The sequence below is a fragment of the Leopardus geoffroyi genome, chromosome B4 (genome assembly GCF_018350155.1).
Source record: "Leopardus geoffroyi isolate Oge1 chromosome B4, O.geoffroyi_Oge1_pat1.0, whole genome shotgun sequence".
Taxonomy (NCBI): Eukaryota; Metazoa; Chordata; class Mammalia; order Carnivora; family Felidae; genus Leopardus; species Leopardus geoffroyi.
The window spans coordinates 52,564,172-52,578,289 of NC_059341.1; the positions used below are offsets into that span (position 1 = coordinate 52,564,172).

General features: G+C 37.0%; 1 protein-coding gene across 5 annotated transcripts in view; it reads left to right on the top strand.

The window, feature by feature from the left end:
* Nucleotides 1–14,118, top strand: part of AEBP2 (AE binding protein 2) — a 96,228-nt gene that overhangs the window by 51,654 nt on the left and 30,456 nt on the right. For 3 of the 5 annotated variants that reach the window (XM_045466903.1, XM_045466902.1, XM_045466904.1), the window contains exons 4-6: nt 2,627–2,813; nt 6,623–6,747; nt 13,046–13,113. In XM_045466903.1, the coding sequence (XP_045322859.1) occupies nt 2,627–2,813; nt 6,623–6,747; nt 13,046–13,113 (380 nt within the window). The remainder of the gene's footprint in view (nt 1–2,626; nt 2,814–6,622; nt 6,748–13,045; nt 13,114–14,118) is intronic. The other 2 variants (XM_045466905.1, XM_045466906.1) reach the window with 1 other exon arrangement.

The window sequence follows — 14,118 nt, forward strand, 5'->3', positions numbered from 1 at the left end:
TTGAATTCGAGCCCCACTTGGAGCTGTCTGCTGTCAGCACAGAACCTGCTTTGGATCCTCTGTCCCCCTCTCTCTCTGACCCTCCCCTACGTGCACTTTCTCAAACTGACTGACTGTCTCTTTTTCTCTCAGAAATAAACATTTAAAAAAGTATTAAAAGAATTGAGTGAAATACTTTCAAGCACTGGATATGGTTAATTGCTCCTTTTCAGGGTTCCCATAGCACTCTGCCCCCTAAGCCTAACTGTAGTTCTTTAAGGTGTCATATGCCTACTGACATATTGTAAGCTCTTTCAGGGGGGCACTGTGTCTTATTCATCCTTATACTTCTAGCATCTTGCATGGTGCATAGTACATAGAGTAAATATTTTTTATTTTATTTTGAGGGAGAGAGAGCTCGTGTGTGCAAAGGTGGGGGAGGGAGGAGAATCCCCAAATAGGCTCCGTGCTTGAGCCTGACACAGACCTGATCCCACCACCCTGACATCATGACCTGAGCCGATACCAGGAGTCAGATGCTCAACTGACTGAGAGCCACTCTGGTCCCCCTGCCCTGTGCCCTTAAAAAAAAAAAAAAAAAAATTTTTTTAAATAAGTATTTGAACTAAAACTTTGAATCATTCCTCTGCCTCTTAGTGTACACCTTACAATGGGCAAAGGTTTTTATTAGCAATGTGAGTGCCATTAAGCCCATAAAAGGTCTGTTGTATACAGAATAAATAGAATATTTATGAATGGCACTGCCTAAGGGGCTTGCTCTGAAATGTTTTAGCCAGCATCAGTTTTACCAGAATGTATAAATAGTTGAGTTCTTCAGGTATATTTAGAAATAGCTATGATTTGCAAGGTGGTTCTGGATACACACACACATGTATACGTATATGTATTCATAAAAGTATGTTCTTGCCTTCAAGATACATGGAGAAAGGATTAATTGCGATACGTAGATAAGCAGTCTGAAAGTGTGAGGGTATCTTCAAAGGAGGATGAGTTTTTTTTAATTATTTAATTTACATCCAAGTTAGCATATAGTGCAACAATGATTTCAGGAGTAGATTCCTTAATGCCCCTTACCCATTTAGCACCCCCCCCCCCACATCCCCTCCAGCAGCCCTCTGTTCTCTATATTTAAGAGTCTCTTAGGTTTTGTCCCCCTCATTTTTATATTATTTTTGCTTCCCTTCCCTTATGTTCACCTGTTTAATATCTTAAATTCCTAATATGAGTGAATTCATATGATATTTGTCTTTCTCTAATTTCGCTTAGCATAATACCCTCAAGTTCCATCCATGTAGTTGCAAAGGGATGAGCTTTTCTTAAGTTGGGTAGATTTAGAGAGACTGAATAAAGATATGATCCCTAGTAGAGAGTTGAAGTTTAAAATGGTAAAGTTGCCTGGATTGAAAGAAAGAGCCTGGAAACATGTACATTTTTTTGTGGTATTATCTAGATAAACTCTATTGTACGTTGAACCACCTAGGAACAATGTGATAGATTTATTTGATGTTTGACATGATTTGGCGGATTTGGATGCTTGGAGTTTGGTTGTCAAGTCAGAATCTAAGTAAATTGGCTTAGTTACCAATAGAAGAGCCCCTGGAAATTTAGCTATGAATTTTACTGTGGTGATCATTTTGTAAATGGCATTTGTTTTAATTACTAACATTCACTTGTTAGATGTCATACACTTTGTACTGTAGCTAATTTGTTTATTATAATTTTAGTGATATCTAAACGTTCTGCATTCATTGTTGGAGTAGCAGATCTGCCAGGTGACTTGGGTAGTTATCTCAGTCTTGGCAAGTGCTGAAGGCTAAAGATAGGCAGTATTTAATGGAACTTAATGAGTTGGGTAAAACCAACCCTGAGGGTAAGTCTTCTCGGAGTGGCTGGATCTAATTGTTTAAAAGTCAGTATCACTGTATTTCTTCCCTGTTACAACAGGGTAGAACAGTATGGAGGCTGCTGAACGTATTGAAGTAGTACATATGGTTAAGATAAAAATAATTTTAGAAATCTAGGAGTCCCCAGGTGCCTCGGTGGCTCAGTTAGTTAAGCATCTGATTCTTGATTTCAGCTCAGGTCATGATCTCACGTGTCATGAGTTTGAGCACCGCCTCAGGCTCTGTGCTGACAGCACTGAGCCTGCTTAGGATACTTTTCTCTCCCTCTCTCTCTTTCCTTCCCATGCTCATCGCGCTCTCGTGCTCTGTCTCTCAAATAAATAAATAAACATTAAAAAAGAAATCTAGGAGTCCCAAGTAATTGTCAGGATATGTAATTCTCTGATTTAAAAAAAAGTTACTGTTTTTCTTAGCAAAATGATTAATTCAAAACCCGATTTTTCTGGGAAGAAGATCTCACTATCTTTGTCTTGTGTACAGTGGGAAGAGCAGTAAACTGGAGAGTCGTGACACTAGAGTTTTATTTCCTAGCTCTGCCACTGCCTAATGAGTATTATTCGGGGCACCTTATAAAAAGAAAGGGTGTAGTAATCTCTCGTAGTTTCTATCTGGAATAGTTCTATAGTGTTACTCATTTACTTCTGAAAATAACAGAATATTCACTCCTTCATATACTTGTGCCTTGCATGGCATCCCTGACATCCTTTTTTATCTTTATCTAGTGTGTTGTTGGTGGCTGCAATGCCAGCTTTGCTTCTCAGGGAGGGCTAGCTCGCCATGTACCCACACACTTCAGTCAGCAGAACTCCTCAAAAGTTTCTAGCCAGCCAAAGGCCAAAGAAGAATCTCCTTCTAAAGCTGGAATGAACAAAAGGAGAAAATTAAAGAACAAAAGACGACGTTCATTACGTAAGTTTTTCACTAAAAATCTGTATGTAGTAGATAGCTTTTGTTTCTATGTTGGGCTTTCATGCAAATTCAGGTTTTACTGTTCTTTAACTGTGTATTTTTGTTAACAGTAATAAACAGATGGGATCCCTTGGGTGTTAGTGTGAGAGTTCAGTGATGTATGTTTTGTCTTACCTTTCTAGTTAAGGGAGGGTAAGTATATGTGGCCTTAGAATACAAAGTCTGTATACAGTTAGAGTTTGAGGGTTCCTTTGATTCTGCTGTAAAACAAGAAAATTTAAAATACGGCGGTGTTGGTATTTTAGAAAATTTGAACATGTTAAAGGTAATAATGAAGTAAAAGTAACCAATCTGCTGCAGAGTGGTATGTGTGAATAGCAAAACTATTGGTAGTGTGTGTCTCTGTACTTAAATGTGTTGTAACACATATGTTAATATGTTTAATTACCAGATTATGAAATGTATCCTCAATATTTAGGATATAGTCTAGATGATAAGTTTTATATATGCGGGGAGCAGGAATTGATGTTGAAGCTCCAGAGCCTAGCACTCTGCCTGGTTTGTGGTGTCAGCTGGCTGATTCAGCACATCCTGAATGGAGAGCAAGAATTGACTGAAGCTGTTATTGAAAGGGAGTCCACTGCAAGGGTGAACTAGATAGAAAAAAAATAGATTGTACCTTACCTTTTCTCTTGGGATTTGATTAGAACGTAGAAGAGACTCCAGACACTAATCCAGACTAGAAGGCTTGTCTCTAAAATGTTCAATTTTTTTTTGTTACTACAAAGCTACAGTGGACAAATGAACAAACCATGGGTGACAAACTTTTCTAAGCTCTCTTTTAAGTTTCTTATTTTTGAAATAAATGTTTATTTTTCAAAGTTGGCTATTGAATTTAGGTTATGGATCCATTTTCCTTTTGACTTTCTTTTAGAAAAACAGAAATTACATCGGGTTTTTTTTACTTGAATATTGATGTGGTACTTGCAATCACACAGAAAATTGCTAAATATATATTATGGTATTCAAAGTTGGGAATCACTTTCCCGCCTCTTTGACTCAGTAGCCTCATTACTATTTTCATCTCTGTGTATACGTAGTAATCATTTAAACTTACTGTTTCGTATTATTTGGTAGTATCTATGCAATTTGCTAGTTCTTTTAAAGAGAATGGGTTAGTTAAATATCTAGTTCTTTCTTAGAGAAGGAGGGACTGGTGCCTGCTTAAGTATATGGCCTCTTTTGAGAGTGTTGTTTTTTCCAGTATTAACTAGTAAAACAGGCTGTGTAGGGAGAGTGGTGGGGAAAAACAGTCTTTTTGTTTCCTGTTTTATGGGGGGAGAATAAATATAATCCTGAGTATATGAGCTTTAAAAGATTCAGGAGCTGTCGTGTGAGCAGTCACTATTAAGATTTGAATGGCAGGGTTGCTGCTGTTGCAGTCCATTCCTTCTTTAAAAATGTGCCTATCTGTAGCAGTGTAGTAAAATCATCACTTTGCTAGTGCCTTCCTCATGTGATTCAGAAAGGTCATTTTCACTTAACTGGGAGAGAAGTATATCAGTGAACAGTAGAACTGCAGCTTAAGTCATTTTCTCTTTGATACAGTTTATAAAATTTATTTCAAAGCTTTTCTGTTTTAACATACTTCGAAGTAAAGTGGAAAGAAGAGTACAATAAATACTTGCATGTCCTTCATTTAGAGAATATGCCATATTTGCTTTATCTCCCTATATATGTAGTTTTTTTGTTCTGATTACAACATAGATTCTAAGAATGCATCTCCTAAGAATATTCTTTTACATAACTATAGTACTGTTCTTGGGAAGGATACCCATAATACCATACCTGAAGGGCAAAAAAAGAAATCAGATGGTATGTTTAATTCTGAACCACAGGAAAATAGAGCCTCTATTTTTGTGGTCTCCAGAAGTTTTTGATTGTACAGCTCATCAGTTAGAAAAAAAAAAAATGCTTGGGCACCCTATCCCAACATGTACTTACACAGTACACACAGGTAATGCTGCTGATGCACGTTATAAAACAATTACCAAGAAGGATATATGAAAAAAACATTGAGATGGAATAAAAAAAGTAGTGATACTGTTTTCTTTCCTTACCCTAATGGATCATGACAAGACCTGCTTTGGAGACTATTTTAGTTTCTATTTTTCTTAAGTGCTTATCATGCTCAGGAAAAAGCGTATTTGGAGAGCATGGACAGAATAGAGTACGCTTTATTTTCCTCCCAGTAGCCACAAATCTAACAGGAAGGGAATTTGTTTCTCAGTGTTTAAGTAAAATCATGACTTTTTTATTCCATAAATGTCAGATATTTTTTTCTTACTGATTTCCTGTTGCATTCCTAGTGTTGTGGGTTCTGCTAGTTTATTACTTGATGTTGTTTTGCTTATTTCCTTTTGAAGAAAGATCCAGTAAAAAAAAGAACTATTTAGGTGGTTGTATTGAGTATGCCAACTGGTGAAACATTTCCCCACAAAAGCTCTGGTGGATTTGTGTAGGTGTTCTGAGAACTCCATGATTAGTAGAGGAAAATCCACTTCATATAGTAGTAAATCAGAATAATGTGGTAAATCAGCATACATGTAATTCAGAATATGCTGTAGCAGGAAATCAAGCCCTCTCTTTTAATGTCAATAAAATGTAATTCTTAATTACATATGATCTTGAAAAATTACATGTATTAGTAAGCTCCACAATTGTAAAATAAATTCATTTTCCTTGTTGTGAGCAATGTTCTTATTAGGAATAAAAATAGCACAATTTATAATAATACTAGCGGGATGAAAATAGAAATTTAAAAAATGTTCTTACCAAATTAAACCTTTAGTGTATAGTTTTGTGATTACACTAAAGCTTACTCTAGGTTTGTGAGTTTATTTTTAAAAGTAGTATAAGCTTATTAATATAAACTGCTTTGTGACTTATGAAGGCATTTTTCACATGCATTTCTTTTTCCTAAACTATAGCTGTTGTTATCTCCGTTTCACAAATAAGGAAACAGGCCAAGTAGATTAAGCAGTTTGCCTAAAGTTGCACAGCTAATAACTGGTGGAGTTGGGAGTTAGAAAGAATTTTGGCGGACTCATTGACATTCAAGGATGTATTCATAATTTTTTTAGATTGTTGTTGGAAGAGTTATTTACAGTCAAGAAAATAATTGTCAAGAACTCCAAAATAATATTACCAGTTTGTCAAATTTGGAATTTTTTTTTTAAGTTTATTTATTTAGATAATCTCTACACCCAGTGTGGGGCTTGAACTCATGACCCTGAGATCAAGAGTCGCATGCTCCTCCCACTGAGCCAGCCAGGTGCCCCAAATTTGGAAAATTTTTGATTACATGTTTATAAATATAGAGTATTCCTGACATACATGTTATATGTTTGGCTGTGGTGAATTAGATCTCAGTGTGTTGATAGATGGAGATACTCATCAGATTGTTGAAAATGCAGGACTGGTGCTCAGGCAAGATGCAGGAGTAAAATATGAAATTACATGGAAAAGATAGCTGAAATGTGGAATCATGAGGTCTGAGGTTACAACCTCCCACACCAAACGGCACAATTAAGCCACATTCACTCATTAGCTTTTGTATATTCTTCTTGTCATCTAGAACCCATGTTCTGAAAGCAAAATAAAATTTTTTATTTAAACACCAGATAGATATTTGTTAATTGTTTTAACCCTTACTTATTACATTTTTTGTAGAAAATGGACTATTTGGCTGTTTGGCAAATTGTTACATTTTTCTAAATATTCTTTACTTCTTTTGTGTTGACTTTTAGCACGACCACATGATTTCTTCGATGCACAAACACTGGATGCGATAAGACATCGAGCCATATGCTTTAACCTCTCAGCTCATATAGAAAGTTTAGGGAAGGGACACAGTGTTGTTTTTCATAGTACTGTAAGTATTTGTTTTTGTTTTTTAATTATCTATGTAGGTCTGCAAGAACATGTATTTTGACTTTCACAATCACATTTCTAAACTGCTCAAAACCTTAGAATATATATTTTAACAATATCAAAAAGTTCTGCTTTATCAGTATTTTAAAAATTACTCGTATTGTTGGTTGTAAAACAAATACAGTTAACTCTTAAGCAACATGGGTTTAAACTGCACAGATCCACTTACATACAGATTTTTTTCAATAAACATAGTAAAGTACTGTAAATGTATTTTTTCTTCCTTATGATTTTAGTGTTTTCTTTTAGTTTACTTTATTGTCAGAATATAGTATATAACACACATAATGTACAAAATATGTGTTAATCGACTGTTTATGTTTTCGGTAAGGTTTCTGGTCAACAGTAGGCTGTTAGTTTTGGGGGAGTCAAAAGTTATATGTGGGTTTTTGACTGGGTGAGTGGTTGGCAGCCTTAACCTCTGGGTTGTTCAAGAGTCAACTGTATTCCCCACAGTTCAACATTTTGATGATTCAATTGAATATTTTAGCCTTTAATTTGAGCTATTTAGGAATATTAGGGTGACTTTTGGGCTTGTAGGCATTTGCAGATCAGGCTTTGACCTTATAATTAGGTGTCTTTTCTGGTTTCCTCATTTGTAAAGTTAGAGTATTAGACTTCTTTTAAGTCTTATCCCTGAGTGCTTACATGCTTTTCTTTCAGCCTCAGAAACACATCTAAAGTTGGTATTAAACAGAAATAAGATAATGGCCATCAAATTAAAGATTTATGAAAGAGGGATTTTTTTTTTAAGTTTATGTATTTATTTTGAGAGAGAGAGACATGGAGACATTGTGAGTGGGGGAGGGGCAGGGAGAGAGAATCCCAAGTAGGCTCTGTGCTGCCAGCACAGAACCTACCATGGGGCTTGAACTCATGAAATTGTGAGATCAGCCTGAGCCAAACCAAGAATCTGATGCTTAACTGACTGAGCCACCCAGGTGCCCTGAAGGAGGGAATTTTTATTTATTTATTCTACTGATGTATCCCAAGTTTCTGTAATTGTTCCTGACACACAGTAGTCTGTTTATTTGCTGAATGACTGTGTTGTTCAATATAGGAAAATTTGAAAAAGCAGTAACTATTTTTGGTTAGCTAGGAGGTAACAGAGTTACCTCTGTTTGGTAACTATACCAGAGTTTGGTAACCATACCAAATTTGAAAAAGCAGTAACTATTTTTGGTTAGCTAGGAGGTAACAGAGTTGTTCTTTTTCCCAGGCCCTTTGCTATTTTACTATGCAGTCATCTTTATTATTTTTTTTTAAGTGTTTTTAAAAAATGTTTATTTATTTTGAGAGCGGGGGGTGGGGGTGGGGAGGAAAGGAGCAGAGAGAGAGGCAGAAAGAGAATCCCAAGCAGGTCCCATATGCAGTGTGGAGCCCAACGTGGGCCACGCTTGGTTTTGCGAACCGTGAGGTCATGACCTGAGCTGAAATCAAGAGTCAGATGCTTAACCAACTAAGTCACCCAGGCACCCCGAGGTAAATTTTAGGTCAGACCTTGTTGATTTGAATCTCTGGAGAAAGAGATTGTTTTGACTCTTGAAATATAAAATATACTAAATTTAGGTTTTAGTATTTAGATCAATCAGGATACACAAGGATAAAATACAAAAGATCATATTGATACCAATTTCTCTGCTGGTTTGAATATCTGTTTTTTCCATCTCCTGTAACCTTGAGGTTTTGTTGCATTGCATTTTTACTTTTTCATTTGTGTATACTTCCAATGAAAAATTCCGAGTTTTGACTATGATTGCCAGAATTAAAGGCAACAAATGTAGAAGATTAGACACAAAGCAAGGGAACCATTGCTCTGAGATTGGAGCACATGAGAGGTGTGAGTTTGGGTTTGAGGAAAGGTGAAACTGTATATTCTCTATGAAGAAAAATTGGATTAAAAAAAATATTGGAGGGGCACTTGGATGACTCAGTCTGTTAAGTGTCTGACTTTGGCTCAGGTCATGATCTCACAGTTCGTGAGATCAAATCCCCCCACGTCAGGCTTTGTGCTGACAGCTCAGAGCCTGGAGCCTGCTTTGGATCCTGTGTGTGTGTGTGTGTGTGTGTGTGTGTGTGTGTGTGTGTGTCTTTCTGTCTCTGTCTGTCTCTCTCAAAAATAAATACAAAAAAACATTGGAAATATAGTTATCTAAATAAGAATAAAAGGATTGAAAGGAAAAACAGATTTTGTGGAGACCAAAGTTAAAATGGCTGTAATGGGAATTTTGTTGGGATTCAGCAAGATCAGGGGCTTGTTCAGCAGTGATGGTTGAAGTCCTCCTTTGAAGTTTGGTAACGTAGGCTTATGATTTGGTCTATAATTGTTCTTCTTTTCAAAGGTCAATAAGTAAGTTGTGGTCACCAGACCCATAGTATGGCATTAGTACTCATTTGTCCATTCACTTAAATACTGAGCACCTGCTTTGTACTAATGATACAGCAGAGAACAAACTGATTAAAACAAAACAATAAACTATGTCTAGTGGAAGAGACATGATAAGATGAAATAGTAGAGGAAGTGAGGGTATGAACCATTCAGTTATTAGGGGGATGAACATCATCGCTAGAGGGAAAATCAAATATAGAATTGCAAAGTGGGAATATGCCAAGTATGTTTGAAAATAGGCCAAGTATGCACGAAAGCAGAGAGAGTAAGAGTTAAGTCAGAGTGGGAAGAACCTTGTTTGACTAAGACTGTGGCTTTTATTCTTTGTGTGATGGGAAGCCGTTGAAGAAATTTGAGTAGCCATGGTCTGATTTTTTTTATAATAATTTTTATTGAGGTATAATAAATAAAACTGTACCCACTTAAACAGTTATCTAAGAGTTTTGACAATTGTACTTACCTGTGAAACCACTACTGCCGCCACAATTAAGATACAGAACATTCCCATCACTCAAAGGTTTTCTACTGTAATTTTATAGTTCATCTCTGCCTCCATCCCCTACCCTGGTGAACTCACTGATCTCTTTTCTCTTGTGGATTTTTTTTTTTAATGTTTAGTTCTGAGAGAGAGAGTGTGTTCAAGCAGGGGAGGGGCAGAGAGAGAGGGAGACACAGAAGCTGAAACAGGCTTCAGGCTCTGAGCTGTTGGCACAGAGCCTGACATGGGGCTCGAACTCACAAACCCTGAGGTCATGACCTGAGCTGAAGTCGGACGCTTAACCGACTGAGTCACCTAGGTGCCCCTCTTTCATGTGGATTTTAATGTGCTCACTTGTTTTGTGTGTTGAGGACAGAATGTAGGTCAGGGTGGGGGAAAGAGACATCAGCCTTTTTATCTCAGGTGAGAAAAGGCCAGAATGGTTATGGTGGAGATGCTTAGAATGGTTAGATGTGGAGAAGGGTTAGATTCTGGATATCTTTTGAAAGTACTACTAACCAGAATTATGATGGATCAGATGTCAGGTTTGGTAATGAAAGTAAGGGATGCCCGCAGTGTTTCTGGCCTGGGCAACTGGGCAAAGTAGTGGAGTTGCTATTTAATAGAGGCTTTGGGGAAAGCAGATGGGGGAGAGGGGAGTGTCAAGAGCTATAATTTTGATACATTCGGTAGAGAATCTACTCCCTCTTTAACTTAGGCACACGGATGTAAGAGTTTGAGCTCAGAGAAGAAGTATGACCACAGATACAAATATGTAAGTTTTCAGCATATTAGTGGTATTTAAAGGAATCAGACTGGATAGAATCATGTAGGAACTAAGTATAAATAAAGAAGTCTAAGGAGTGAGATTTGGGGCTTATCACTGATTTTAAAGGACAATAAATCTGATGAAATAATGGTTTGGTAATGAGCAAGTATCTCTCCATATTAGGGAATAGTGGTGACAATGATGAGTACAGTTGTGTTTTAAGAAATGAAGCATCAACATTCACATGCTTTCATTAGAGCATCTCCCTTGTGATGAAATCCTTAGGTTCACCATGGGAGGAATAGTTATGATCAAAAAAGTGAAGGACCTAAAAATAGTGGTGATGATATTAGGAGTCTGGAAAAATTATTTTTTAATTTACAGAGACAAAACCATTTATGAAGATGAAAATAAGCTTTTTAGCTGTAGAAAACATTTGAGAGATTTTAAGAATATACCTATGTTTGTCATACAAGGTATGACAAGTTTTTTTTCCATAAAAACTAAGGAGTAGGGATGATTTGCATCTCAAGTGACCTTGTGGAAGCACAAGTACCTTGACTAAGGAAGAGCCACAAAAGTAGAGTGTAATCTTGAGGAATGCTTTTTGCTGAGGAAAGTGGATGGAAGAGGCATCAGTCTGGGAACAGGTCTTCGTGGACATAATAGAAAAGAAAGGAGTGGGGCACCTGGGTGGCTCAGTCGGTTAAGCATCCGACTTCAGCTCAGGTCATGATCTCACAACTCTTGAGTTCGAGCCCCGCATCGGGCTCTATGCTGACAGCTCAGAGCCTGGAGCCTGCTTCGGATTCTGTGTCTCCTTCTCTCTCTGCCCTTCTCCCACTCACGTTCTATCTCTCTGTCTCTCAGAAATAAATAAATGTAAAAAAAATTTTTTTAAGAAAAGAAAGGAGTTAGGTGGACAGGTTCACCAAGTTCCATGACTAGAAAGGTTTGGATGGAGGTGGTTATGTGTTAAGCAGAATCGCTTCTTTTAGTAGTCAGATATTCAATACGAAATGCAATTTTAAGTTTCCTTAGTAATCAAATAAGCATTTATAGGAAATAACTGTGTAGATAATGAAACGGTTTTGCAGAAAAATATATGTGTGAGGTGGTACTATGCTATATGCAGTTTGCCTAATTTGTCGTCTTTAATTGAAACATTTTCTTCCGAGCCTTCTCCAGAAGAGGTCAGCAGAATCCTAGTTACTAGTCAGTTGGTTTGCATTGTTTTTATATTATAATTTTTTGTAGAGGTGTTTTGTTTCAGCATCCTCAGATTTGTATTTAGTCTTTTAAATTAATCTTATTATCAAGTCTAGAATTAGAGTACCTAACTATTGATTTTTAAGTAATGGGAGTTATAAGTTTTATTGATGTATAAAGTGCTGTTTTTACTTTAATATAATGCTTCAACATATTTTGAGGTGGCTGTTTGTAGCTTAAAGTTGGTGAAAATACTGAGACTTCGATTATGAGAACACTACAGTGCTAATTTTGCTAATATGGAAGTTGTAAGAGTTACAAAATACCTTGTAACTTGGTCAGTTATTATTTAAGCATTATCTTAATTTTCAGAATCTAGTAATGAATGACCAGTATATTACCCTTTGTTAAAAATGTTTATTTTTGAGAAAGAGACAGAGCATGAACCGGGGAGGGTCAGAGAGTGAGGGAGACACAGAATTCCAAGCAGCTCCAGGCTCTGCGCTGTCAGCACAGAGCCCTACAGGGGGCTCGAACTCATGGACCGCGAGATCATGACCTGAGCTGAAGTTGGGCACTTAACTGGGCACCCCAGTATATTCCCTTTTTTATACTTTATGTTATGTAGGTCTTTTTAATTTAGGTTGATCTGTAGATTCCTTATAATTGAACCTGAACACTGATTGGCTGTTTCATTTAAAGTAACACAAACCAACCAGCAAACAAAAACACCCAAGCAAACAACAAATATCTTAGTCATAAATTACAGACTTCTCCCATCTCCGCAGTTCTTTTTTCTTTACCATCTTATTCTTTAAAAATATTTCAACTAGGGGCACCTGGGTGGCTCAGTCGGTTGAGCGTCCGACTTCGGCTCAGGTCATGATCTCACGGTTCGTGGGTTCGAGCCCCGCGTCGGGCTCTGTGCTGACAGCTCAGAGCCTGGAGCCTGTTTCAGATTCTGTGTCTCCCTCTCTCTCTGCCCCTCCCCCACTTGCACTCTGTCTCTCTCTGTCTCAAAAATAAATAAACATTAAAAAAAATTAAAAAAAAAATTTCAACTAATAATGCATTGTTGGTTGGCAGTCTAGCTAATCTTCAGACTTTAATAGTAAAATAAATAGCATTTTTCAGTCCCTTAATAAAGATAATATGGTATTAATATTTGGGCATACAAAATTTTTTCAACTCCTTTTTTCTCTGTTTCTTTTGTGAAAATATATGATCAAAAGGTGAAGCTGCTATTAAAGCAGATCAGAACAAAATTCTGTGATAATATCTGGTCCAGGATATGAATACTTAAAAATTCTTAATTAGAATCAAAACTGCTTTTTATTGATGCATTAAAATAATGTTTTACAAATCATTTTTATGATCTCTTATATCATTACTAGGTAATAGCTAAGAGAAAAGAGGATTCTGGAAAGATAAAACTTTTGCTTCATTGGATGCCTGAAGACATGTAAGTATTTGAAATACTGTATAATTAATAGACTCTCTTATTTTCTTTAAAAAAATTTTTTAATGTTTATTTTTGAGAGAGACAGAGAGAGTGTGAGCTCTGGAGGGGCAGAGAGAGAGAGGGAGACACAGAATGCAAAGCAGGTTCCAGGGTCTGAGCTGTCAGCCCAAAGCCCAGTGCGGAGCTCGAACTCACAAACCATGAGATCATGATTGAGCCAATGTCAGATGCTTAACTGACTGAGCCACTCAGTCATCCTTCTTATTTTCTTTTTAATGTTTATTTTTGAGACAGTGAGTATACAGGTGCACATGTGGGGGTGGGGCAGAAAGAGAGGGGACAGAGGATCTGAAGTGGCTCTGTACTGACAGCAGAGCTGAAGTCAGATGCTTAATAACTGAGCCATTCAGGTGCCCCATAGACTCTCTTATTTTTATTATGATCTTACACTCAAATATTTACTGTGTTTGAATAGTTACTGTGTTTGCATATAAAAGAATTACAGAAATTAGACTGCAAAACATTTTGACCTGTCAGGGTTAAAGAATCTGTGAAAGTTCTTTTTTTTTTTTATTTAAAAAAAAATTTTTTTTTTCAACGTTTATTTATTTTTGGGACAGAGAGAGACAGAGCATGAACGGGGGAGGGGCAGAGAGAGAGGGAGACACAGAATTGGAAACAGGCTCCAGGCTCTGAGCCATCAGCCCAGAGCCTGACGCGGGGCTCGAACTCACAGACCGTGAGATCGTGACCTGGCTGAAGTCGGACGCTTAACCGACTGCGCCACCCAGGCGCCCCAAGAATCTGTGAAAGTTCTTATAGTACCTGGCTCAAGTTACAACCTTTACAACTAGCTGTTTCTGTTTTCAATAAAAGTTGTTGTAGCAATTTTTAATCATTTTTAGAATGTAATTATTTTTATGATTTTTAGATGACCCTCAGGCAGTGTGCAAGCAGCCTTAGTTTTGCCTGTGTTTGAATCATTTAAAAAAATTCTAAACATTT